The sequence below is a fragment of the Pongo pygmaeus genome, chromosome 19 (genome assembly GCF_028885625.2).
Source record: "Pongo pygmaeus isolate AG05252 chromosome 19, NHGRI_mPonPyg2-v2.0_pri, whole genome shotgun sequence".
In the NCBI taxonomy this organism is placed as follows: domain Eukaryota; kingdom Metazoa; phylum Chordata; class Mammalia; order Primates; family Hominidae; genus Pongo; species Pongo pygmaeus.
In genome coordinates this window covers 18,699,874-18,725,792 of record NC_072392.2, presented here as the reverse complement: position 1 = coordinate 18,725,792, position 25,919 = coordinate 18,699,874, and the positions used below count along the sequence as shown (strand labels likewise).

Here is a 25,919-nt window from a genome sequence, read left to right as displayed (position 1 = left end):
CTGGACCCGCCCACCATGGGGGCTACACCCTTTTGTTCCCTCATTCATCCCCAAATCCTGGACATTCTCCCCCTTATGCAACTCTCACGTTCCCTCTTCCCACCTCACACCTCTGTCCAGGGCCCAGCACCATCACCACTGCCCAGAACAACTCTGTAGGGGCCTCCCCACCCTGGGGGCCTCCTCACAGTAGGAGACCCTGTTTCCACCCTGCAGCCAGGGGGAACCTGTCACTTTCCTGCCATACTCCATTTGTTTCTTGGAACCTGAGCCCCTCACCAGGCCTGCCTGTTGCAAGGGACACTCGGGGGCCCTGGACCCTCTCCTGGGTCGGCCCACCGCAGCCGTGGCACATGCTGTTCCCTCAGGCGGGAAGGCTCCTCACCCACCCTACTGCCTCACCTCCTGACACCTGCCTACACCCAGATCTGACTTCAAAACTCACCTCACCAGCGAGAATGATTCCGCAGAGCCTGAGGACGCAGATCGATCACTGCAGCGATGAGATGAAAACATCCCGCCCTGTCCCCATCCTGCAGTGGCTTGTCCCAAGGGGTGGCGTGCCCCTGAGGGCAGGGCACGAAAACCATGCTCATAGCTGAGTGAGTCCCCTGCCCGTGTCATAGAAGGACTAACTCAATATTGTTGGATGGATGGACGGACAGATGGACGGATAGATGGATGGATGAGTGTAAGGGGAGGGGTGTCCAGGTGGAGGGAATGGCGAGGGTAGACGCAGGAGTAAGCCGAGGTGATCTGAACCTGAAGGCATCGCAGGAGCCCAGATGGAGGGAAGGAGGCTGTGGTGGGACAGGCTCTGGGGAGAGAATAAGTCCTGGGCCCCAGGGTTAACGGGCCAAGACTTCCTTCTGAGGACAACAGGGGGTTGAGGGGTGTCCTGACCCCATTTGCATTTGGCAGGGGGTGGTGGTATAAGGGTGAAGCGCAGGGGTGAGTGGGGAGTGAGCAGGAGGTGGGAGCCCTGAGGGGAGGGGCCCACCGGGCTGAGCCAGGCCGGTTGCCAGGGAACCAGGCTTCCTCTGGCTGCACACAGAGCTGGGTGCTGAGTAAGTGGTACCTAAAAATAAAGCCCCCCAGCGGGGGCTGGGACTGATGGGGAGTGGAGGTGGGGAGCAGGGAACTGCCCAGGAACATGAGCAGTGCTCAGGCTGAGCCTTTCTGGCACCTCCCACCCATGGCCTGGATCCCAGGCTGAGCATCCTGGATGGGGAGACAGGGAAGGAGGCCCAGAGAGAGGAGCTAGCACAGCTGAGGGATGGAGGGGCTCTGTGGCCCAGACCCTGAGGGCCACCTGCCTGGGCTGCGGGGCCCAGTCAACTGGGCACCTGGGATAGTGAAGACACAGGTGAGGGTCAGCCTTGCCCAGCAGCCCTAGCACCATCATCCACTCTACCTCCATATGCAGAGTGGGAAGTTGGGGAACCTACCCAGGGCCAGGGGTGAGGGGGCTGGGGCTGGGGCAAGAGGAGTTGAGGGCTAGCAGCCCTGCCTCCACCGTGTGCCCTGGGGGCCAAGGAAGTGGGACAAGAGGCCGTGTGATGAAAGGGTCAGGTTCACTCCTCGGAAGCCCTGTGGCTTCTGACAGCTCTGGCCTGGGGACTCCTGTGCTGGGGGGAGAGTCTCCTTGCACCCGCCTCCAGCCCTCTGGGGAGAGGGCCAGGCTTGCCTGGAAAGCTCAGGAATGCGGCCCGGGAGCCCATCTTGGCGGTGTGAGCATGAAGATCCTGGATTGAGGGCGCTTTGTAAATGTCCATTCAGGCCATGGCTTTGCAGCCCTGAGTGAAAGTAACGGGAGGTCAAGGGAAAGCCGGCCCTCGGCCACTGTCCCTGAGCTTGACTGAGGATCCCTGGAGCTGGAGGAGGGCAGTGATCTGCCTGAGGTCACAGGTGGAAGAGGAGAGGGGCTGGAACATGTGGAGGCCTCTCCCCGCAGAACCCTGATCCCCACACGGCCTCTGGGAGCCCCTGACTGGCCTTCGGGGCTCACAGAGAGACCCTGAGGGATAATGTTGACCAAAGCTGAAGGGCTGAGGGCCTCCGGCACCCCCAGGAGAATCACCCCAAAGCCCACCAAGCATAGAAGTCCTCGACCTGCCCCAGTCAGGGGGCCTGGAGTCCTGGGGGCTGAGGGGTGACCCTGCCACCAGCAGCAGAACTGGGATGAAGACAGGAAGTGGCGGTATGGGTGCTAGGAGGAGAGGGGAAGGGTGTCCCCTCTGTCTACCTTGGGAGTCCCAGTGGCAATGCCTGAGCCTACACTCCTGGTCACTGTGCCCTGCCTCCTCCAGATGAGGCTTACCCTTGCAGGGCCCACCCCTGCAAGGTGGGTGCCCAGTGTGTGTCCATACAGACACATAGGGTGCCCAGTGAGGCTTACCCTTGCAGGGCCCACCCCTGCAAGGTGGGTGCCCAGTGTGTGTCCATACAGACACATAGGGTGCCCAGTGTGTGTCCAGCTGCTGCTGGTCAGCACAAGGCCATTCTTTTAGGAATGACAGTGTCATCTGCCCAGCTAGACTGGGGTGGCCAAGGACAACATGCCCACACCTCTCCACCCTCACGCTGACGGACACGGGGCTGGATCCTCCAAGGGAAGAGGCAGCAGAGGGGCTGTCTTGGGTGTGCTGGGGCGGGGGTGGGAGCAGGTGACACAAGACACCAAGTCTCCTGGGGATGAAACCATGGCCATGGCCAGGTGAGCCCCTGATGCCTCCTAAGTACCTTACTGGGAGGCTTGGAGAGAGGTGCCCACCCCGCAGCTCTGAGATTTCAAGACAGAAAGGCTGGAGCCAGCCTGGCCCGGGAGCTATTGGACCTGATGTTTGTGCCCCAGGCCTGCTCCTTCTCCACACAGACAGACAGAGGCTGGAGCAGATGTTGGGGTCAGGGTGCCTTTATTGGTGAATGGGAATGTGTGGGTTGGAGCTCAATGGCCATATGTCGGCACGTCCAGGGTCCCCAAGGCATCAGGTTCCAAGGCACTGGAGCAGCCCATGCCGGGGGTGAGCCCTGAGCAGCAGGCACCATTCTCGCCCTGCGCAGGGCCTGGCACTTGGGGCAGGCCAGGAGGCTGGCCAGGCCTTCAGCAAAGCTGTTGCAGCTCAATCAGCTCCTCTTGTGGGACCCAGAGGCTTTCTGCCGGTAGATCTCAGCAGTGAAGGGCCTGCCGGGCAGCGGGGAGAGGCTTCAGTCAGCAGGTCCTGTGGGTGACCCACTGCCCGCACCAGAGCTCTGCCTCCATCAGCTTGAGGGTGTCCAGATGGGACCGAGATCCCCTTCATCCCCCAGAGCCGCACTGTAAGCTACCATGGCCGCTCTGACCTGGGAGCCCTGGAGTGGGCCTGGCTGACGGCAGCCTGTCCTGAGCCTGCCCTGGCCACAAGGAAAGGTTCTAGAGGAAGAGACAGGGCCAGTCCGGCAGCCTCGTCCCCACCCACCGCAGCCCCTACTCACTCTTCGTATAGGAGGGCCACCATGTAGGTGAGGGCCACCAGCACCGTCAGGAGCAGGCCCGTGGGGCTGGCGTGCCTGCAAGGACAGAGGCAGGTCAGGCCTGGCTGGAGCCAGGGTCTCTCAGGGCCACTGCCCACCTGCCCAGGCTGGCCCTTCCCGCCGTGACCCAGGCCCTCCGGCTGACGCTGGGCCACTTGGGCTGACCAAGCCCAGGCAGCAATGCCCCTTCCTGAGTCTGGCTTTTGTGCCAGGACCAGGGTCCCCATCTTCTCGGTCCTGATCCATCTATCATCACCTCCTCCTGCGTGGGAATGAACAGGCCTAGCCACTGGGACTCTTCTGCCAGGCCGGACAGGCTGGGTTCCCTCAGGGTGGGGCCTGCTCACTCTTTCCGGGTCTCCAGCCGCCAGCCCAGAGCTGGGGACGCAGCCCCAGGCAGAAGAGTCCCAGTGGCTAGGGCTGTTCATTCCCGCACAGGAGGAGGTTCTGGGGCAAAGTGCTCCCCTGTCCCCCAGAAACCATGCTCTGAGGAACAAAGGCTGTTTTCTAGAAATGGGTCCAGGGTCCCCCAAAGCCAGTTTGGTCCACCCTGAGTCCCCAGCCCCCGGCCACAGGTGTAGCCCCATGGCCACGCCCTGGGAGGATCTGGCTGTGGGGAAGGGGGCTTAGGAGGTGCCTCCCCACCCAGCCCTCAACACCTAGCCCAGCTTGGGCTCTCCCAGGTGGTGGGACAGCGGCCCCATGCCCAGGAGCCCCCTGGTCACTCTGGCCCAGAGGACGGGAGACCCCAGGCAGAGCATGCAGCAGGCCCAAGGCTGGATGGAGCATCGCCAGGGGCTCTCTGCTGGTGACCAGCTCCTGACCCCGCCACACCAGTAAGCAGCGGCAGCTCGTCAGTGACGGCACCAAGGAGCCCGGGCGCAGCTGCTTTGGGTTTCCAGAAATAGCTGCCGTCAAGCTGTCCCCCAATCTATTTCTATAGTTACCTCTGATCCCACAGCTCCCGCAGGCGCTGGGCTGCTGCCGGGGAGGAGGGAGGGAGGGAGGAAGAGAGGGAGGGGAGGGAGGAAAGGAGCTGCCTGGCGGGCACAGAGGGTGCATGGGCAGGCCTGGGCCAGGGGCTGTGCCCTCCTTGGCTGCCCTGTGCCAAGCTGCCCCCTCCCCAGCCAAACCATCACAAGAACCCCAGGCAGGGCTGGATCAAGGTGAGGGCTGGAGGACACCTGTGGCCCCTGTGGGGACCCTCTGCCCTGCCCACTGCCTTCTGCCCCTGGACCTCACACTGGTCTGCCTGTCTGGGAGCTGCAGGAGGCAGGGAAGATGTAAGGACAGCAAAGATCCAAGCCCAGGCTCCAACCCGAGGCCTGGCATCCAGCAGCGACCCCATTGTGGGCGCCGAGGGGGACAGGAGCCCCTGCTTGCACAACACAAAGCAGGAGGCCCACCTGTCCCTCACAGCCAGGCCACCGCCTCTGCCATCTGTCCCCTGGCATCGGGCTCACTGCCACACGGCCTGCTGGGGTCCTACATGCTGGGGAGCTCACACACCTGGAAGGCCCATCTCTGGGGCCCTGGCAGGTGAGAGACAGATGGGCCGTGGGAGGCCTGTGGGGGTCCCCGCTGTGTCAGCGTCTCGCCAGGTAATGGCTCATCTCTAATGAGCTCCTGGACCATTGATGCCATCTCTCAGCACACTGCGTGACTGATGTCCTCTGGAGGCGGCTTGTGCGTCCCCCAGAGCCCTGGCCTGGTGGCCCCGAGCCCAACAGTGACTCTCACTCCAGGGCACAAGGCACTGCTGGGGACACTAAGCCACTGGGGAGGCACCGAAGGTGGGGCGGTTAGGGAGGGATTCCTGCAGGAGGGGACACCTCACGCTGGGTTTGGAAGGACTGACAAGGGGCATAAGTGGGAGGGTTCTAGGTGAGGGAACAGTGCGTAAGTGCATACATGCATGTGTTTGTGCACACAGAGGAGAGAGGGGGCCAGGTGTGTTGGGAACCCTAAGCCTGCAGGGACAACCTGGGTGGGGGGGATTGTTTGAGTTTGGGCTCATCCTGTGGCCCCAGTGGGGGTGCTCCATGGCCGGTGAGCCTGGGGGCACATAGTCTGGGCCTCAGGAACGCACTGCCCGAGTCCGGGCAGAGGGGCCAGGCTAGAAGGCAGGTAGGACGTGTCCCTGGGGACTGCCTGGCCTGGACGTGGCGTGGGGGTAGGGTGGGTCCCAGCCAGACCCACAGCCCCCCCTTCTAGCTTCTGCTGTCTCCAACCCCATCTGCTACGGTCCCAGCTGCTGAAGGTGGGGAGCCAGGAGGCAACATCTTGCACTTGACATTCATCGTTTACGATTCACTCCTTTGGGATCCTCAGGTCTTGGGGAGAACCTGTAAATTCTAGGCCAGTGATTTTCAAGTGTTAAACAAAAGCAGTGGAACACTGTCTGCCAAAAAACCTTCTATGGAAGAAAATGGCTAAAATAGAACTGCCGGGTGGGGGCTGGGTGTGAAGCCGAGGGCAGCTCCCGCTGTGCCATCCTTGACCGCAGGTCCTCTGACTCCCCTGGGGGAGCACATCTCCACACCTTGTCAGTACCCGTACCTGGCTGAGGCCGACAGCAGTTCTAGGCTTCCCTTATGGCATGGGGCCCCCTCTGTGGGAAGGGGTATCTGCCACATGGGCAGAGGCTATGGGGGCACAGGGAGTTCTGCCAGCTGCAGGTGAGCTGGGCCCTGGCGGCTCTGGCTGACCCCTCCTGCGGGGAAGATGGGTCGGGTGATCCCAGCCCTGATGTCCCAGCACAGGGGTCCGCAAACTAGGGCCTACGGGCCAAGAATGCTTGTTACATTTTTAAATGGTTAAAAGCAAAGGATCAAAAGAATGTTTCATGACACATGAAAAAGATCTGAAATTTAGGCTTCAGTGTCTGTAAGTGGAGCTGTGCTGGTGCCGAACACGCGCATCCGTTTTCCTGCGTCTGCAGCTGTTTTGTGTGGCAGGACCAGGGTTCAGCAGCTGTGACCTGCCTGCAGCCTTTGAGCCTCCACACTCCAGCCCTCTTGGAGAAGCTGGCCACCCTGTTCTGGGATGTTGTTTCTGTTACCATAGATAAGACGCTTCTGAGAAAGGGAGAACCAGGGCACCTAGGCCCCCACAAATGACATGTTCTTCCTTTCTCTCTCTCCAGGGGCCCTGGCCCCAGCGTCCTGAGCTGCACCAGCTCCTCCCCGGCAGGTGGCCAGCAGGGCAGAGGGGCGGCAAGCCTGGTACTCACATGATAGCCCAGCCCAGGTAGTTGGCTGTGCTTCCCCAGTACATGGGGTTGTCCAGGATGTTGAAGGGGAACATGGTCACTCTTGCCTCCTTGAGGATCCCGAAGTAATCACCTGTGGATGAGGCAAGGCAGGGTCCCTCGGCTATTCATCAGCCCTGGCCACACCATCACTGAGGGAGGCCACAGAGCGGGCTGTGGCGAGACCTGCCGGTGAGACAGGGCCCTGCCCTCCAGAAGGCTCCAGGGAGTTCAACAACGGGCAGAGTCAGAGGGACCCAACAGGCACGCAGACAGCAGAGGGCGTGGGGCCCAAGGACTGAGGTGCTGAGCACCGCCCCTGCCCCACTGCTCCTCTTCTCGAGCACTCTGACCCAGCCACGCTGGCCTTCCTCTTCTTCCTGGCTCTGCACATGCTGTTCCCTCCCCTGCGATGCCTTTCCCTGCTCTCTGTATAGAGAGCGCCTTTCCTCCTCAGGCCCTTCGCCCTCTGCTCATGGCACCTCTTTATGCAGACCCTTCCTCTTCCTGTCCTACCTCCTGCTCTTCCTTGCTCTGGTGAGTTCCTCTCCCTCTAGGGGCCTCAGCTGGTTGCTAAGGGCTGCTCTGCTCCACACCCCAGGCTGTGTGGCTCTGGCACCAGGGCCTGGCCACAGCACACACCTCCCGTCGCTCTGGGAGGTCAGCCCTGGTATTATTGTTTTCTCACTCAGCTGCCCAGAGGAGCTAGACCCAGTGGAGAGAGGGTGACTATTGAACAGCCTGTTCCAGACAGGCCAGCCATGCACCCGTCAGCCGCACAGCCACAAGGCATCCCCCGGTAGGGCTGCTCTGAGCCGTAGGGAGTGGCTGGGGTCACAGTCAGTGTCTGTCCCAGGCCCACAGAGGACGGTCCCACTGGACACAGAGTAACCGCTCCATAAAGGGTGTGGCATCGTTCCTCCCAGCCTTCTGTCCCCAGAAACCCCTCATTTGTCTCTCCTCCAGGGGGACAATGGAGCGTCATCCGAGGCGGAAAGTAGGGCAGCTGCCTGACAATGGGCAGCATGGGCAGGAGGGGTCTGGGAGCTTCATCACCATCTGGGGACACGGGGCAGGGCCCAGGACCACTGGAAAGTTCTTTCTTCCCAGGAAGCAGGAAGTGGGGCAGCAGGGTGTGCGTAGATGGCACAGAAACCCAATTCGAGCTGAGTCACAGCAGGAAGTGACCACCTTTGCCTACATCCCACGCTGCTGGTCCTCGGCGTTTCTAGGCCATATCTACTGGCAGGGCCACCGGGAGGCTGTGGCCACTGGTGCTTGCAGGCTCCTTCCCTCCCTCTGACTGTCCAGGACCCCCAGCTTGTTCTTCCACTGCCGAGGGGCTCCACCCACCATCCTGGCTCTCCTTACGCTGCCTGCAGCCCTCCCTGTCCAGATCCACCTGAGCACTGGCCACTGGAGGGCCCCTGCCGCTGGTCTCCCACAGGACCTGATTGTACAGCCCGGAGCCCCCCTTCCCATGTGGCCCTCACTGCCCTCACATCCTGGAAGGGCCCCTCCACAGCTCCTCTTGAGCCCCACCTCTCATCTTGGCTCCATCAGTCCAACCTCTTCCTTGCTGGGACCCCCTCTATGGCTCCCACCTCTCTGGGGATGGAGCCTCAGCCGCTTGCATGGCCTTCAAGGCCTCGGCTCATCCTCCAGCCCTGTCCCAGCCGACAGCACCTGTGCGGCCAGTCCAGCTGCTCCCCACCTCCAGCTGCCCGCTCCTCTGCCCTCAACCTCCCTCTCCTTGCACCAAGGCTTTTTCCCCTTTCCTACCTGCCTGCACCTGCCCCCACCTGGCAGATCCAGACGCTCCTGGCTGCCGACCCCCTGCCTGGACCAAACTCCCTACAGTGCCTGCCTGAGCAGGAAGCACTGAACTGCCTGTGGGTGCCCCCCACAGTCCCAGAGAGGCCTGGCCATGGGCGATCCAGAATGCTGCACCCACAGATGCCACTTCCTCCCTCGGGGGGACCCCTACTGGCGAGCACAAGCTCCTTGAGAACTTGGAGTGCCCTGTGACAGCCCATGGTGCCCTGGGGGCTGGGCCCAAGGAGCTGCAGCTGGCATCTAAGGATGGGGATGGCAGGCAGGCCCGGGAGCTCCTCAGGACACCGTTGGTCCCAGGAGACCACTGAGGCCACTGAAGCTGAGTGACTTGCCAAGCTCCCGCACTGGCCAGGGCTGACGGGGAGGAAGATGTGGGCCTTCCCACCCATGACGGAGAGCGGGCAATGTGGCCAGCTGGACCAACACCCTGCTCACTGGGAGGGGCTCCCCTTGGACAGGGACTGCCTCCTTCTGTCCTTCCAGGTTGTGAAGGTCCCCTCTTGTCCCCCACCCCTGCCCCCATCTCCCCTCCCACCCGGACCTCTACTGCCTTTCCCATGGCTGCTTTTCTTTCCCAGCTTCCAAGGAGCTGGAAGTTGCTGCCATCATGAGGGTCATTGGTGGGCGTCTAGCCAGGCCAGCACTGGGCTCACAGCCTGAAAGCACCTCAGCCACAGGCAGAGGGAAATGGAGAAGGGATAAGGTGCCTCTACCCCTCACCCCTCCCCAGACCTACGCCAGCCCTGCCTGCGGCCAAACAGCACAAACCACAATCCTGCCTGGCCTGAGAGCCATGCATGCTGGGAGCTGCCAGGGAGGTGGCTGACTCACCACCACCTCAGGCTTCTGTGCAACAGGGCCTGAGAGTCTTCTGCAAGGGGGAGCTGGTACTGGAGCTGGACTCAGGGAGTCCTGCACCCGGCCCGGGCCGCAGAACGGGCATTCAGTACATCTTCATTAGCTGGAGAGAAGCAGCAGAAGCTGCCTTCACTCCCCAGGAGGCAGCCACTCAGCACGCTGGGGTAAGAGGAGCTGTTGGAGCCCAGCCTCATGTTCTAACCATGGACAAGCCAGGCCTGGAGGAGGGAAGACGCCCCGATGGAGTGGGGCCCCCAGCATTCCCACTGATGTCACGGATAGCAGGGCGGCAGCCACCTGGCCCTGCACCTCCCTGGGGCTCCAGTGGGCCTGCTCAGGGTCACCCCAGCCCTCAGGGTCTTACCTAGGAAAGTTCCAGTGAACCCCAGTGCAAAGAAGCTGGAGAGCACAAGCACGACGCCCAGTCCCAGGAGCGCGAGTCCCAGGCTGTAGGCCGCAGGGGTGTCCAGGCTTTCCATCCTGGGCTGGCTCAGCATGGCCTGCGTGAAGCTGTGGGCAGGGGATGGAGAGGGAGGACGTCATGGCCAGGCAGGAGGCTGACCTCATCTTCTCGCCCTCTCCCCAGGGACCCTTAGAGAGTAGCCAGCCCAGGGCTGCCAGGCCAGGCAGGCAGCAGGTGGGGTCCGGTCCACCTGGGAGGTGGGTGACAGTAACAGGGAGGGGCCCAGGCCTGCCAGATTTTTAAATTTTTTCAAGAGAAGCCAGAAATCCTGACTCGTATGTGAAATATCCTAATTTTTAGAAATAGACAATTCATGAAAACCACTTTAGACCCTGCATGTGAGCAGGCTGGATTCAGCCCGAAGGCCACCAGCTTGCAAACTCTCATCCTGTCCAATGAGCAACTCATACTATGGAGGAAAGTGAGGCTCAGGAAAGATGCAGGTGCCAGGTTGCAGGGCAGGCCCAGGTGTCCCATTCCCCAACAGACTCAGTGCCCTGAGGCCCGGGGCGTGCTCTGTGCTAGGAATTGCACTTCCATAGCCCCTGCGGGTCTGGCCATATCCTGGGTGGCTTGACTTGCCTTTAAAGGCACTTTGGGCGCCCTTAATGTCCTCCTCCACACCTGAATTCCCCTACTAGGCTCCCTTTGGGGCCAAACCACTGAAGGCCTTGTTAAAAGGTAGTAGGGGCCAGGCGTGGTGGCTCACGCCTGTAATCCCAGCACTTTGGGAGGCCGAGGCGGGCGGGTCACCTGAGGTCAGGAGTTCGAGACCAGCCTGGCCAACATGATGAAACCCTGTCTCTACCCAAAATACAAAAATTAGCTGGGTGTGGTGGTGGGCACCTGGAATCCCAGCTACTCGAGAGGCTGGGGCACAAGAATCGCTTGAACCCAGGAGGTGGAGTTTGCACACCACTGCACTCCAGCCTGGGCAATAGAGCGAGACTTAGTATCAAAAGAAAAAAGAAAAAAAAAAGGCAGTGGCATGACCAAAAGGGGGTGACTATGATAGCAGTGGGTCTAGAGGCTCAGGTTCTCCAGTTGGCTCCGGAGGACTGAGGGCCTAGTGCAGGGAGGGCACAGGGGCTAGGCATGTGCTGATGTACCCGGGCCTCATCACAGGGGAGCAGGCACTGGTGGGAAGGGGGCCCTGGGTGCTAGAAGAAAGGCACACTCACAGGAAAGGCTGTGTGTGGGAGCACGGGCATATGTGACCATCCATCCATCTGTCCAGCTATCCATCCTTCCATCCATCAATGTATCCTCTATCTGCCCACACAACCATCCATCCGTCCACCATGAAGTATCTTTGTTTGCTAGGCCCTTTCAAGCAGATTGAAGCCCCCATCTTCATCCACTCATTCCATTCATTGGTGAATTCAGATTGTTGTGAAACTCCTTATGCTGAGCTAAGGACATACAGACATGTCTTTATGCCTCCCTGGAACTCCTTCCTCCAGCTTGACTGGGAGCTCTTGGGGAACAGAAGCTGCTCCTCCGTCCCTGCGTATCCCCCCAGCACTTGGCCCAGGCCACAGAACGGATGTTTAGTGCATATTCATCAACTGGAGAGAAGCAGCAGCCGCTCCTTCCTTCTCCTCCCATCCCCAAGAGCAGAGAAGGAGCCAGGGAGAAAGGGAGAAGGGTCTGTGGACAAAGCCACCAGGACCCGGTGGCAGAGGCGGGCACACCGACCTGTCAAACAGTGGCATTCGGGTGTCAGGGCAAACCCACTGCCGGTCATGCTGCCCACACCCCCAGCTCTCCACCCACCAGTGCCCTGCCCCGATCCTGCTGCTGCCCGGGCTCAGGGTCACCCCGCAGCTCCAGGCCAAGCCTCTGGGATTGGCTCAGGGTCACGGGCTGCCATGGAATCAGGTGGCCACATGCACACCCAGTGTGGTGCCACGATCCAGGCACACCTTCTCCCCTGCCTGGCACCCTCCACTCTCCTGCCTGCAGATGGTGGAGTGGGAGGGAAAGGAAGGGTGCCGGCCCTGCTCAGGAGCATGGCTCCCCTGCAAGCATCTGGCTCCTTGGCTGCCACTGCAGTGGGGACCAGAAAACAGACAGGGGTTGGGAGGGGTGAACAGGGGAGAGCATTCCAGAAAGAGGAAATAGCAGGGAGGGGTGCCTTAGAGTCTGGGGCAGGGTGTGGAGCAGGGAAGGTGCAGGCCTCGGCCCGGCAGGGTTTGGAATGCACTCTGCCTGCGGTGGAAAATGCAGAACCAGGGAGACCCATCCAGGTGCTGCAATAGGGGGTGGGCGCAGAGGCCAGGCCTGAGGACGCTGGAGGGTCACTCTGGAGGGAGACTCTGTCGCTCTTACCCGCTCCTGCGGAGACCCGAGCCAGGGCCTGGGTCCACACCCCACGCTCAGGGTTCCTCTGCCAGAATTCATCTGCATCACACAAGCAGGCAGCAGATGAAAGGGAACTTCCTCCCTCTGGTGTGGCCCAAAAGCCCAGCTTGTTGAGGGCCCAGCTTCCCTGGGGGCATGGCTCAACAGGCAAATCAGATCTGCTTGGAAGCAGACTCCTGATGAAGGGCAGATCTGGGGCCAGGCAGTGGGTGGGAGAGGCCCCAGATTTGCCCCAGACCTGACCCTCAGTCCCCCAGATGCTCCTCCGCCTACGGCCCCAGTCCTGGGGCCTTTCCTTTCCTTTCTCTGAGAAGACAGCCTGGGCTGGCTCCTGGCACAATGCTCTCTGGGTCATTTGCTCAGAGTCAGCAGAGGAACTGGGCTGAGCTCCTCCCTGGCGTTCTCACCAAGTGGCCCCTTACCCAGGCAAATACACTCTGATTCTAGATTTCAGGTTTACTGGATCTCATGGCCCGAATTAGGCAATCGACAGTGTTCTAGCTCCTCCATTAAGCCAGGAAAGCACAGTCCGTCCATTCCACAGGGAAATTAGTGGATGGATGAGTAGCTCTGTGACCCACAAGCTCCCTAACAGAATGAGGTAATATAGGACGCAATTTCCCTTGGAAGTATTCCGCACTAGGGGTGGGCAACGGAGACTCATTCATTTGCCTTGGGTTCTATTTTTAAGACCAGGATTGAACCTTCAGTCATTAACGTGATTTGAGGCTGTCTGCACTCTGCTCCCATAAAATCCCGGAAACCTTGGGGTGGAGGTGGGGAGGGGGTATCTCTGCCCTCAGTGTCCCCACCCTGTCCCCAGCTGGCAGTCCTGGGCCACACACCAGGCCACAGGCACACGGCCCCACCTGGGACAGCCCTGTCCCATTTCTATCTGCAGCCGACCAGAAACACTTCCCTGACTTTGATCATCCTGGGGTGTCTCCGCAACATCGTCCACATCCACGTGTGGCCTGAGTGCTGTGTACTTCACATCCTTCACCCCAGGCTTGGAGTGACTCTCTTTCCACTCCATGTCAGCTACACAACGCTAGCCATGAAATGAGTCGTCTGATGGGCTCATTTCTTTTCAAAGACATATTAAAATAAGCATGTAACTACTAAAACGAAAAAATGTTCATCTATGCAACCCCTGAAACCATCAAGGGGCTTGAATTTCAGGCTTTGACGCTGAACTAACTCTGAGCATTTGAATAATGTCACCTTTCCAAAGTGTTTCCAAAACCCATCAATAGCTGAGAGAGAGTCTGTCTTGTTTTACAAACAGGGAAACAGATGGTAGAAAGCAGGAGGGGCAGGATGGCTTTCCTGCCTCCTCATGACCTGTAAACAGCGGGACAGGCTCAAGCCTCACGGGCAGGCCAAGGACAACAGGCAGCAGTATCCCAGCACCCCTAGCACCTGGGAATCCCAGGCTGACACCCACTCTCCTTCCAGACTTCCTGGCAGTGTGTGCTTTGGGGATGGGGAGGGTGCCTCTTCCCTCCTTCCCAGCCTCAGCCCCTCAGGTGCCAGACCGGCCTGGTTTACCAGGGCCTGGGCCCCACTCTTGCTGAACTGCAGCCCCTCTCCCTCCTTCCTTCCCAGCAGCTGAGGGCCCTTGTGCCCAGGAAAGCCTACGCCAGGTTCCCTGTCCTAAGTGCCCCCCAACCCCTTACTCTCCAGCTGCCCGCATGGACCCCGCCCAATGGCTACCCCAGGCACCTGCCCCGAGGGAATCACTCTGGTGAAGGGATTTCACAAATAGAATTCAGGTCCTAATCAGCTGGCCTTGAGTTAATCAAAAGGGAGGTGACCCTGGGTAGGCCTTTCCAAAAGGGTCTAGAAGCCAGAGAGACCGAAAGCCAAAGCCACAGAGCTGCCTGCTGTGCTGCGGGGAGGCCACTAGGAGCTGGGCCTCAAGGACCCGCGTCCTGCCAGCAACCCGAAAGCATGGAGGACCACGCCTCGGGTGAGCTCACACCCAGCAGGCACCTTGATTCCAGCCTGGGGAGTCCCTGAGCAAAGACCCCGCCCCCCCCATCCAGCCTCCTGGACACAGAAACTGTCACTTAAACACACACTTAAACTGTGTGGCTTAAGCCGCTAAGTGTGTGGGAATTTGTTACACAGCAGAAGGAAACTAATACACTTGGCTTCCCAGTCCACAGACTCTTTAAAAATTCTGGCCTGTTCTGCCAAGATGGCAGGAGTCACTTTTTTTCTGCCATGGAACGCTGCACACGCCCAGCCCTCCATCGCTCCATTGGAAGCAAACTGTCCCATCGGCTCCATGCCCTCCCTCCTTCATGCAGCCGCTCAACTCCCGGCCTGTCCTGACCACATCCTGGAGCAGGTCCGGCCAGGCACTGGGTGGGATGCAGCAGTGACCAGGACATGTAGTCACCGGGACAGAGGGCCACCTGTGCCAGCCTCCTCCAGGGCCACAGTCCCCAAGGGCCTGGCCTCAGAATCATCAGGGAGTTTTTGAAAACAGACTTCCCCAGAGGGGCTCTGGGGTGTCTGGTGTCCCACAGAGTTGCGCCTGCCCCATGGCCTCTAGTATACAGAGCGCTGAGGTGTGTCCCCACCTGCCCTGCCCCTGCTGCCCAGCCTGTGAGTGGGGGCCGCCCTTTCCCGGGACTCATGGGCCCCACCCAGCCATCTGAAGAGCCGGCTCACTCCTCCAGGCCTTGGTCATAACGCTTCTTCAGCCAGGGCTCCGCCTGCACCCCACCCACCCAGACCACCTTCCAGAGACCACCCTGCCCCTCCAGGTGCCTCCTAGCCCAGATTGGGAGCACCTCCAGGTTGAGGAAGTTTCCTGATCAACAGCCACACTTTGAGGCCAGGATGCAGCTTCTCAGCTTGGCCGTGCCCACCACACCAGAGCACACAGGAGTCTCTCCCCTCAGAAGACCCAGAGGGAGCCCTGGGAGACTCCAGACAATTCCGATGTGCACTGGAACACAGTTCCATCCTGTGACTGGTGAACGAAACCAGGAGCTCGCGGATGCCCTAACAAGCTCGGCTGTCTCCTCCCACAGCCAGGAGGGAGGAAGGGCTGCAGCCCAGTCCTGTGAAGCCCATTCGAGCCCTGCCTGGCCATCCACGCCTCACCTGCCCCCATGGGCTTTCTCGAGACCAGCCTTGTGGCTCATCAGAGGGTAGCGGTCCAGCCAAAGCTGGCCAAGTTCAGCTGTGCAGGGGGCAGCTCAGGCAAGGGACTTCAACAAATGCCCCAGAGCCCATCAGCCTTCCTCCCCATTCATACTCCACAGCCACAGCAAACGGGTCTGTGCTAATGGCCCCCTCGGGACTGGCTGGAGCACATCTGCTTCCAGATAGCAGTGGCTCATCCTGCCCCGGGCCTCTCCTGACCACCTCTGGATGCACCGCTGGTGCAGACCTGCTAACACAGTGGCTTACTCTCCCCTGGGACCCGCTGGCAGGTCAGCTGCTGGTGGCCTCTGGGACATCCCGTCCATGACCCAGGCTTGGCTCAAGCACATGCCTATGTTCTCTGCCTACCACCTGACTCCTGCTGAGCACAGAGGCTTTCGAGCTCAGCCTGGACCCCACAAAGCTTGCCATCTCCCATGGAGAAAGGATGCCACACCCCAAAGGTCCAGAACAGGCACACTCATGGGGACAGAAAGCAGACGAGTGTTGCCAGGGGCTGGGGGGTGGGAGGTGACTGCTCCAGGCATATAGGGTGAAGAAAAAGCTCCGAAACTAGTCAGGAGGAAGGGCTGCACAACATCGGGAAGCTGCTAAATGTCACTGAATTGTAAAGCTTAAAATGGTTCATAACATTTTATGTTATGTCTATTTTACTGCACAAAAAAGAATACCCACCTCTAGACAGCCATTGAAGCGATGCATGCATGGGAAAGGGTGTGAGGTGTGGGGGGTGCAGGAGCTGGTCCTGAGGGTCCTGTCAGAGCCTGGCCCAAGAGCCTGGTCCAGCTCCAGCACCTGCCACCTGCGTGCCTCACACTGGCAGGTGTGGGCAGGAAGGACGGGTCAGCAGTGTGTGCACCACGGGCATGGCAGGACAGGGTGCAGGCAGGGGCCTGGAGGGGAAGAACAGTAGGGGAGACAGGACCAGGGCACACCTCTGCCTTTCAACACAAAAGGTGAGAGGAGAAAACAGCCCAGGACATCCTTTCTCTCCTCCCCAAAATCCAGAGGTGGCCAGTCCAACCGAAAGTCATGGCCCTGCTGGCTGGGCAGACGCCAGGTGAGGCCAACACTGATATGAGAGGAGGGAAAGCTGGGAGCCACCATCTGTAAGAAGCTGACTTCCTCCAGCTACCCCAGGAGGACTCCCAGGGCCCAGGATCCAAGAACAAACCAGACAGTGCTTTGCTGCTGTCTACGCCTGGAGCTGGGCTGTGGGTGGGCCTGTCCCCCTGGTCTCCTAGGTACACACAGCACTAGGCTGGGGCCTGGAGGAGGAAGGATGACCCCTGCCAGGGCCCTCTACTCTCTGCCTTGAAAAGGGGTGGATGACAGGGGCGGATCTCCAGGGTCAGGCAGATCCCAGGCTGTGCTGCTGGACCAGCAGGGAGGTGATGGGGAGCACTTAAGGAAGCCTCTGGGGTTTCTAGTGCAAGATGAGATTGGGCAGGAAATCAGAACTCAGCAGAGACTCAGAGCAGCTCCCAGGGGCAGGGCTGGCAGGAGGGGCTCGATCAAGGCAACTGCCTTGTGGCACTGGCCGGTGTTTCTGGGCAGTCACCTGGCCTGGCCTAGCTGCTCCTGGAGCTGTGTGCGCTGTGGGCTGCAGCCCACTCCTCCTGCTTTGTGCCGGCCCTGATGGTGGTCCCAGCATGCTCTAGGGAGCAGGGGTGGTGGAACAGCTCAGCCCTGGGCTGAGTCTCAACCCTCTGCAGCTCTCCACCTGTCTTCAGCCTCGCTGTTTCTGTGGGGGACTCCGAGCTCTGAGAGTTCAGTCAGCCAGCACCAGCCCCCTCCCTCCAGGTCGCTGGGGAGTGTGGATGCCTGGGGGCTGGAGGGCACAGAACCCTGACTGTCCTGCCAATGCAGCCAGGGCTCCAACCTGGGTAAGGAGGGACACTCTGCCGGTGGCCCAAGAGGCAGCATGGGTAGGAAAGAGGCCCATCTCCCGTCCCCTGATGCTCCCATAACCCAGCCTGGGTGGCGCCGGTGCCTGCCAGGTTCCTCTGGCCTAAATGGATGGAATCTTTTCTCCCTAAGCCACTGCTGAGCTGGAAGCTGCCTGTTCTCCAATGCTGGTCAGCGCTCCATGAGCTGTAAAACCTCGGGCAACTATTGCTTCTTTCCAAGCCTCACTTCCTCCATCTGCACAGTCAGACTCTTCTCTACCTAGAGGCTACAAATGTGAAAATGCTCCCTGGAGCAGGAGAGCCTAGGAGCTTGTGAGCACGCAGGCTGTGCAGACCCACAGGCCCCGAGGCGGTGCCATGGGCCAAACCCCTTGCCCTCCGAGGGGTGAAAAGCCCTCTCTGGGGAAGCCTCTTCACATCATTCAACCCAGGGCAGGTGCCAGGGGACCCACCCCTCTGAGGACCAAGACCCTGGGATAGCCACCCAGGCCTAGAGAAAACAGGCAGCCCTGGCCCAAAGGGCCAAGAAGCAAAGGCCAGGAGCCAGGGGTCCAGTGCAGAAGGCTGACCTCACTAGGACCCTGACCACGCTGCTCACCCACATTCCTGAGCCCAAGCCCATGACAATGACAGGAAGGCAGCAAGGGTGCCTGGCCATGGAGGGGGAAGGCCTAGGCCACCCTCGGTGAGTGTGCAAGGGGCCTGACCACCAGCCAGGCCTGCCCCGGCTCTGCACGTGCTGGCATGGAGCATTCACAGGCCCCTTCCTGTGTGCACCCAGTGCCTGCAGGCCAGGCTGGTCCGAGGGAGATGGGGCCACGGGCAATGGGGAGAGCCAGGCTACACGCACCCCATCCAAAGGGGCAGCTGTGCCTCGGCCCCAGTGAGCGCTCCACATGGGGTGTGGCCAGGCACACACAGAGCTTCTGGTCTGTCTCGACGAGTCAAAAATGGAGATTCTCTGGTGCAGTTAGTTTCTCATTTTTTGAAGCACCACGTGGTCCATGTTTAGTCCATGAGCTGCTGTGCGCAATGATTCTCAGGGTACTGTGGGAGGTGAGACCAGGGGCCCAGAGATGGGGCAGCTGCCCTACACAGCCTGCATCCCCAGGTCGCCTGCAGCCATCACATTCCACGCAGGTGGGCCTTGTCTAGCCTGGTGTCTGGGCAGAGAAATTCACTCCCAAGTGCAGTGGGCTGTGCCTCATCATCTAGTTCCAGTTCTTCTTCTCTGACCTTTTCATTTGACGGCGGGAAGGTGCCTGTCCCAAGTCCAGAGATGGGCAAAGAAGCTTTCGTTTTAAAAAAAAAATGTGAGACGGAGTCTCGCTCTGTCGCCCAGGCTGGAGTGCACTGGTGCAATTTCGGTTCACTGCAACCTCCGCCTCCTGGGTTCAAGCAATTCTCCCGCCTCAGCCTCCCGAGTAGCTGGGATTACAGGCACACACACCACCATGCCCGGCTAATTTTTGTATTTTTAGTAGAGATGGAGTTTCACCATGTTGGCCAGGGTGGTCTCGAACTCCTAACCTCAGGTGATCCACCCGCCTCGGCCTCCAAAAGTGCTAGGATTACAGGTGTGAACCACCGCACCCAGCCTCAAAGAAGCTTTCTGATGCTGATTCAAGCCTAACCTGGAGAGATGGTCAGGGCTGACCCCGGAGGGCTCCCAAGCCGGCATTCACCTTCTGACCGGACGCTTCCTGGAGGAGACTCCTAACACAGCCTTGGCTACATGGCAGAGGCTGGGATGTGACCTTGGGACCACCCAGGCATTGTCCCTTGTCCCCCATTCACATACCCCCATTCCTGAGGTTACTGGGGCTCCTCTGCTGGCCAGAGTCTAAATGGCTGGGAGGGGTAGGGTGGCTTGCTGTGGCAGGTGGCTCTGAGAGCTAACCCCTGCATGCTCAGACGCAAGGCTCCCGCGTGGTGAGGGATGAGGTACCACCAGTAGTGGCCCTCCCGCTAGCCCAGGGGTTGTGGCTCCCCAGTGAGAGAGCTGTGCTTACCAGTGCGAGCGCAGGAAGTTCAGGAGCAGGATGGTGACGCTCAGGGAGTAGCAGGCCAGGTAGGGGGATCCGAAGGCCCTGCTCAGCTTGCGGGTCTTGTGTTCCCACCGTGCAACCTAAACCGTGGGCAGAGAACAAGGGCGAGATGTTTCCTGGGGAGACTCCAGGGCAGGGGTGGGGGGCGCATGCCTCTCTCTGCTTCCTAGGCTCCAAAGCCCCCATTTCCAAAGAAGAAGAATTACACGGGAGCAACAATCACGTGCACCCCAGCTGCACATTATCTGCCCTGGAGCAAGTTCCACAGGGATTTTCACACTTGCTCAGTTGATCTGGACGGACAACAAGGTCCTTCTGGAAACAACCCCTCAACCAGACACAGCCATGAACCCACCAAGAGGCAGAAAGAGATGTCTGGCCGAGAAGATCTGTCCTTGGGGAGACACATGGGGTCTGACCTCAGGCCCTACCTGGGAGCTGCTGAATGAGTCCCACAGACTCTAAAAGGGCCCCAGCACAACTGCCAGAGGAGCCCATGGCTGCAGGAGCACGGGCCTTCAGAGCACAGGCCCAAATTCCCGCTGGGGGCCTCACAAAGTGTCCATCACAGGCACAAAGCAAAGCAAAGCAAACCCCTCACCCTCCTCCCTCTGCCCAAGTGCTCTTCTCAAGGCACAGACTTTCAAACAGTGACTTTTAGCCTCAGAAGCCTTTTACTTTTTTTTCAAACTAATCACATCTGGAATCTCAACATCTGGCCACCAACGGTGGAGAGAACGGAGCTCTTCCTGCCTGTCTGCTGTTTCCACAGTCCTGAGCTGGTTATTGCCCGGGCCTGGCCCAGCACACTGAGGAAGGAATGGAGAGAAGGGGAGGGGGCAAGGAGGATGCAAAAAGACAAGCATGCAGCCTGGGGTCAGGGGCTGGGCTCTAGGTACGTGAGCAAGTTGCCTGTGGGCCCAGAACAGGCGCCTATGTATGCACAGGAAGAGCCTCAGAGGCCTGCTCGCAGCCACCTACCTCCACCCCAGCCCCAGCGATGACTGCTGCCTGCTCCACTTCCCAAGTGGACCTGCCTTTCCCAGCAGTTGCGGCAGGAGAGTGATTAGCGATGATTTCCTCAAGGCCACTGACTCCCAGGAGGTGGCTCCCTAGTGAGTCCTCTGTCCTCTGTCCTCAGAGCTCCTTGGCAGTGGCAGGCTAGGGGGCAGCAGATGGGGGGGAGGGGGGCGGGGCACGCCAAAGTTTACAGGAAGGAGAGGTGAAGGAGGTAGCTCCCGGGCCTTCCCCTCAACCAGCTGTTGGCACTGCAGCCAATTCTCCCAGAAGGTAAGCAGGCCCTAGTCCAGGTCTCAGCAGGTGGCCGCTGCTGACTCTGTGGGAAGCTCAAAAGGCGGAAGGAATGAGCATTGCAGGGGTGAGGAGGGGGCTGCAGTGACCTTGCTGGGAATGTGTGGGGTGGGGTGGGGGCAGAAGAGAAGCAGCCTGCAGAGAGCACCGCGGGGGCCCAGGACCACAGCCTGCTTTGTTTTGTTTTGTTCTAATTTTGAGATAAAATTCAAAGTAGTTTTTAGCTGTGCAACCATCACCACGGTCTAAGTCCAGAACATTTCATCACCCCAAGTAGAAACCCCATCCTCCCCTTCCCCCCTCTGCCGGCCCCTGGCAACCACTCATCACTTTCTGTCGCTATGGATTCGCCTATTCTGGACATTTCATATAAACTGAATCACACGCTACACGGTCTTTTGTGTCTGGCTGCTTTGACTTTATGTAACATTCTCAAGGTTCGTCCGTGCCACAGTGCGTAAATGCACTTCATTCCCTCTTACGGCTGAATACGACTCCAGTATATAAAGATTTTGTCCACCGGTTCAGCAGCTGATGGACACTTGGGTTGCATAAGCAGCACTGTCCACGGTGACCAAGGCCAAAGCCAAGCAACATTCGGGTGCTTGCTAGGAATAATCGTGCCTAAGTGTTTTGTGGATGTGTGTTTTCACTGCTCTCAGGTATACACCTAGGAGTGGAATTGCTGGGTCACATGGTAAATCTATTTATTGAAGAGCTGTGAAACTGTTTGCCACAGTGGCTGCCCCATTTTCCAGCCCCACCAGCAACTCATGAAGATTCTAGTTTCTCCACATCCTCCCCAACACCAGTTATTTTCCGTTTTCAAAAATTATAGCCTTCAGGGGTGGGGGACACTGGGTGTGGTGGCTTACACCTATAATCCCAGCACTTTGGGAGGCTGAGGTGGGAGGATTGCTTGAGCTCAGGAGCTCAAGACCAGCCTGGGAGACATAGTGAGACCCTGTCTCTCCAAAAAAAAAAAAATTTAAATTAGCCAGAAGATTGCCTGATTGCCTGAGCCTAGAAGGTCGAGGCTGCAGTGAGCCAAGATGGCACACCACTGTACCCCAGCCTGAAAACAGAGCAAGACCCTGTCTCAAAAACAAAGAAAAGAAAAGAAAAAAAAATTTTATAGCCATCCGAGTGGGTGTCAGGTGGCTTTGGTCTGCATTTCCCCAATGATAAAGAAATACCTTTCCAGCTGGGAGTGGTGGCTCACGCCTGTAATCCCAGCACTTTGGGAGGCCGAGGCAGGTGGGTCATGAGGTCAAGAAATCCAGACCACCCTGGCTAACACGGTGAAACCCTGTCTCTATTAAAAATACAAAAATTAGCCGGGCGTGGTGGTGCACATCTGTAGTTCAGCTACTCGGGAGGCTGAGGCAGAATAATTGCTTGAACCTGGGAGGCGGAGGTTGCAGTGAGCCGAGATCGTGCCACTGCACTCCAGCCTGGCAACAGAGCAAGACTCCATCTCAAAAAACAAAAACAACAAAAACCTTTCCTTCAAGGGCTCTCTCTGCCATCCTCAGCCTCCCATACAGCCCCCCTCCCCCAACAGACCCAGGCCACACCTGTCCCTTAGCCTCGGAAAGGGCCAATGCTAAATGAGCTTTCAGAACAATCTAATGACAACAGAAAAGCATCCAGCAAGACTAACCCAAGCGGGAAAGAAAAAGAGGAAACCACGCCTTGCCCCCCGGCGAACTGGTATTCGATGGGGCTGTTATTCCGAGGCAATCGATAAACCAGCAGCCAGCAGGACTCCCAGAACTTCCTTCCCTGCCTGGCAGCACCACCGTGTCCTCACTGGGAGCCCAGCTGCTCATTTCATCCGACAATCAGCGGGTGCTGGATGCAGTCGCCTCCCAGGGCCATGCATGTGAGCCCTTAGTGGGCAGTGGCGTGGCCCAGCGCTCTGCTGTCACTGCTTCTGGTTTTTGCCTGTCTTCTAGATTTCCAGAATCCTAGAGTGGGGATTCATTTGCCCAATCCTCCGTGCCCCTGGCTCAAATTTCCTCTCCCCAGGGCTGCCAGGACCCTCCAGGTAAATGTAAGCTTCAGATAAACAACAAACTGGCCAGGCGCAGTGGCTCACGTCTGTAATCCCAGCACTTTGGGAGGCCGAGGCGGGAGGATCATGAGGTCAGGAGTTCGAGACCAGCCGGGCCAACATGGTGAAATCTCATCTTTATTAAAAATACAAAAAATTAGCTGGTCGCAGTGGTGTGCACCTGTAGTCCCAGCTACTCAGGAGGCTGAGGCAGGGGAACCGCTTGAACCCGGGAGGCAGAGGTTGCAGTGAGCCGAGATCGTACCACTGCACTCCAGCCTGGGTGACAGAGCGAAACTCCGTATCAAACAACAAACAAACAAACAAACCATGTTTTGGTGCAAGCTGTCCCATGGGACTGCTTTTAATCCTAAAACAGTCTGTGCTGTTGACCTGGAACCCTAAGGCAACCGGGCCCTGGGTGTGTGTTTGCTCCATTCAGTAGCCCAGCCTCTCCCACACCCTGGCAAGGAGTCCCCAGCTGAGCTCTGGAACACACAGGTCTCCTCCCCAAATACCGGCTCCTTTTCTTTTTTTGCAAATCTCACCCACAGCCTCTACCCTAGGGCAGAAGAGACAGGCCCAAGGCAAGCGGAGTGGGAGGAAAACAGGGATGGGGTCGAGACCCAGGAACAACATCCCGGCCTTGACGTTCGCCAAAACCCGACAGCACTTCATAGGCAAATCACTCAGCTGCCCGCTACCTCAACTGAGTCACCTGCAAAGTACGAAAACCAGGACAGACAGTACCCGCCACCCCGATCCCCAAGCCAGCATGGTAGGAGCGGTGGAGCAGGTGAGGGATGAAAGGCTCCCAGCCCTGGCATACGGCCCAGGACATGTGAGAGCGCCCGTCTCTCCCCCTATCCGTGGCTCAGAGCAGGGACTGTGTCTGATTTCCTTCTGGGTCCCACTCAGATGGGAACCGCCTCCGCCCATGCACATGCCCATGGTGCCCGTCTGGCCTGAGGTGGCAGCTCCGGCCTCTGTCTCCACGCCAGGACCCGTGCTTCTTCCCTGCCCTTTCCAGGGCACTATTCTTGGTGTCCTTGGACTCAGAGGTTGTAACTGGCAGCCCAAGATGTGTTCTGGTCAAACTCATAGCATGTTTAAAATATTTGGATCAACAATTAAACACTCAGCGTTTTTCACATAAAAGCCAAGGCTTCCCAAATCTTGGCAATGAGCACAGCCTCCCACCCCACAAGTCCTCCACCAGCCCAGCTATGCAGTAAGGGCCCAAGAAGCACGACCCCCTTCTGGGGACAAGACCCTTTCCTAGAGACTTCCTATTGGTCTCTCAAATTTCCTACGCGTTCTTAAAGTGAGGCCACAGAAAGTCGAGTTTTTTATTTTTGTTTTTAGACGGAGTTTCGCTCTTGTTGCCCAGCCTGGAGTACAATGGCACGATCTCGGCTCACCACAACCTCCGCCTCCCGGGTTCAGGCGATTCTCCTGCCTCAGCCTCCCGTGTAGCTGGGATTACACGCATGCGCCACCATGCCCGGCTAATTTTGTATTTTTAGTAGAGACGGGGTTTCTCCATGTTGGTTAGGCTGGTCTCAAACTCCCAACCTCAGGTAATCCGTCCGCCTCGGCCTCTCAAAGTGCTGGGATTACAGGAGTGAGCCACTGTGCCCGGCGAGGGTAGAGTTTTTAAATCCCTCTTTGAAGTGAGACACGGCTCCTTCACACTCATTGAAGGACTGATGTGCGAGTGTCCACCCCGGTGCCCAGCAGGGCAGCTCGCGGCTCCCAGTGCCTGGTTCTGGGCTCAAACACCGGCTCCTCTACTTGCAGCTTGGGCAGGTTATTTCCCTTCTCTCTGCCTGTTTCCTGACCTGTAAAATGGAGCTAATAATTCTCTTGACCGCGTTAGAGTTGCTGTGCAGATTAAGCGAATTCCTGCCCATGAACTGCCTGGAGCGATGTCTACACCAGGCGCGTGGGCGTATGGCGGTGCTGCTGTTTGTTTTGTTTTGGAGTGGGCAAAAGGGTGAGAGTCAAGAGGCTAAGTCCGCGCTATTGGCCTGACGGGCCCGGGCAAAGTTGATGAAGAAAGTCTGTTGTGAAGCAGTGTCCCCAGGGAGAGGACAGGCAGACAGACTTGTGCCACACTGGGCTCGCCGGCTGCCAGGCCTCTCCCCTCTGCGGCCAGCCCTTGACGGACTCTCAGAAGCTCCTCCTCTCCCACCTTGTCCTTCCCTGGCTAAATCTGCCTAATACCCAGCTGCAGTGGCAGGTCCCATCTGGATTCCACAGCCAGGACCCCCCACCACCTGGCCTAGGGCTCCCAGCCTGGGCACCTGGGGGTCTAGAATGCCCCAAGCAAAGGGCTAGTGCTTCGCATTGGTAATGAATGCCGGGGAGGAGCTGGTGTTTCCACAAGCTTTGCCAAGGGCCCACGGAACCACTGAAGGAGCCTGTCCCTTTCGTTTAGAGGACGTGGGCCGTGCGCCAGCACAGAGGGGCTCATAAGTTCCAAGCTTCCTTCTGCCTTCCTGCTTTTGCCTCCCGAACTGCCCCCACCTCACTTCTACAGCTGGACCCACCCCTCTGCCTGCCTGACTGGCCCCCTTTCCAGCCCCAGGAGCCGCAGCCAGTGCCTTCTCACTCCTGAACTCCTGCCTCGCGGCCCGGCAAGATGTGGCTGTGGCCTAACAGTTCACACTGCGTCCGCCTCTGCCTCCACGATGCTGAGTCCCGCGCAGGGCTACCACCCGAGGAGGCGCTCAACAAGCACGGGTCTGTGTGGAATGATGGATACATCAGCGCTCCGAGGCCTTCTCTCCTCTCCTCTTTCCCTCACCCTGCAGGGAGCCAGGAAGGAAGGGGGCCCCTAGCTGGGCTCCATGAAGAGAGGAGGGGCCCTAAGGCCCCCAGGGTACCTGTAGGTGACTTACAAATGTCTGAGTGAGACGTCCCCGGGGCAGCAGGGAGCCTGCCCATGACTCCTGTCTCTCCCTCATCCCACCCTGGCCCCCCCAGAACCACAGGCTCCTATGAGAGGTCAGGGATCTCAGAGGCGGCAGAGCCCAGCCCTCTATTAGCCTTCGGAACAGAAACTCAGGGCTCCACTGGCATCAGGAGGTGGGATTCAGGATCCCCCAGTCCCACTGGAGTTGAC

General features: G+C 59.0%; 1 protein-coding gene across 3 annotated transcripts in view; it reads right to left on the bottom strand.

The window, feature by feature from the left end:
- Window positions 1-2,898: 2,898 nt before the first annotated feature.
- Window positions 2,899-25,919, bottom strand: part of PEMT (phosphatidylethanolamine N-methyltransferase) — an 87,424-nt gene continuing 64,403 nt past the window's right edge. For all 3 annotated transcript variants that reach the window (XM_054459201.2, XM_054459200.2, XM_054459202.2), the window contains exons 3-7: window positions 19,390-19,505; window positions 9,822-9,967; window positions 6,746-6,857; window positions 3,475-3,549; window positions 2,899-3,184 (exon numbers count right to left, since the gene is read on the bottom strand). In XM_054459201.2, the coding sequence (XP_054315176.1) occupies window positions 3,127-3,184; window positions 3,475-3,549; window positions 6,746-6,857; window positions 9,822-9,967; window positions 19,390-19,505 (507 nt within the window). In that variant the 3' untranslated portion in view covers window positions 2,899-3,126. The remainder of the gene's footprint in view (window positions 3,185-3,474; window positions 3,550-6,745; window positions 6,858-9,821; window positions 9,968-19,389; window positions 19,506-25,919) is intronic.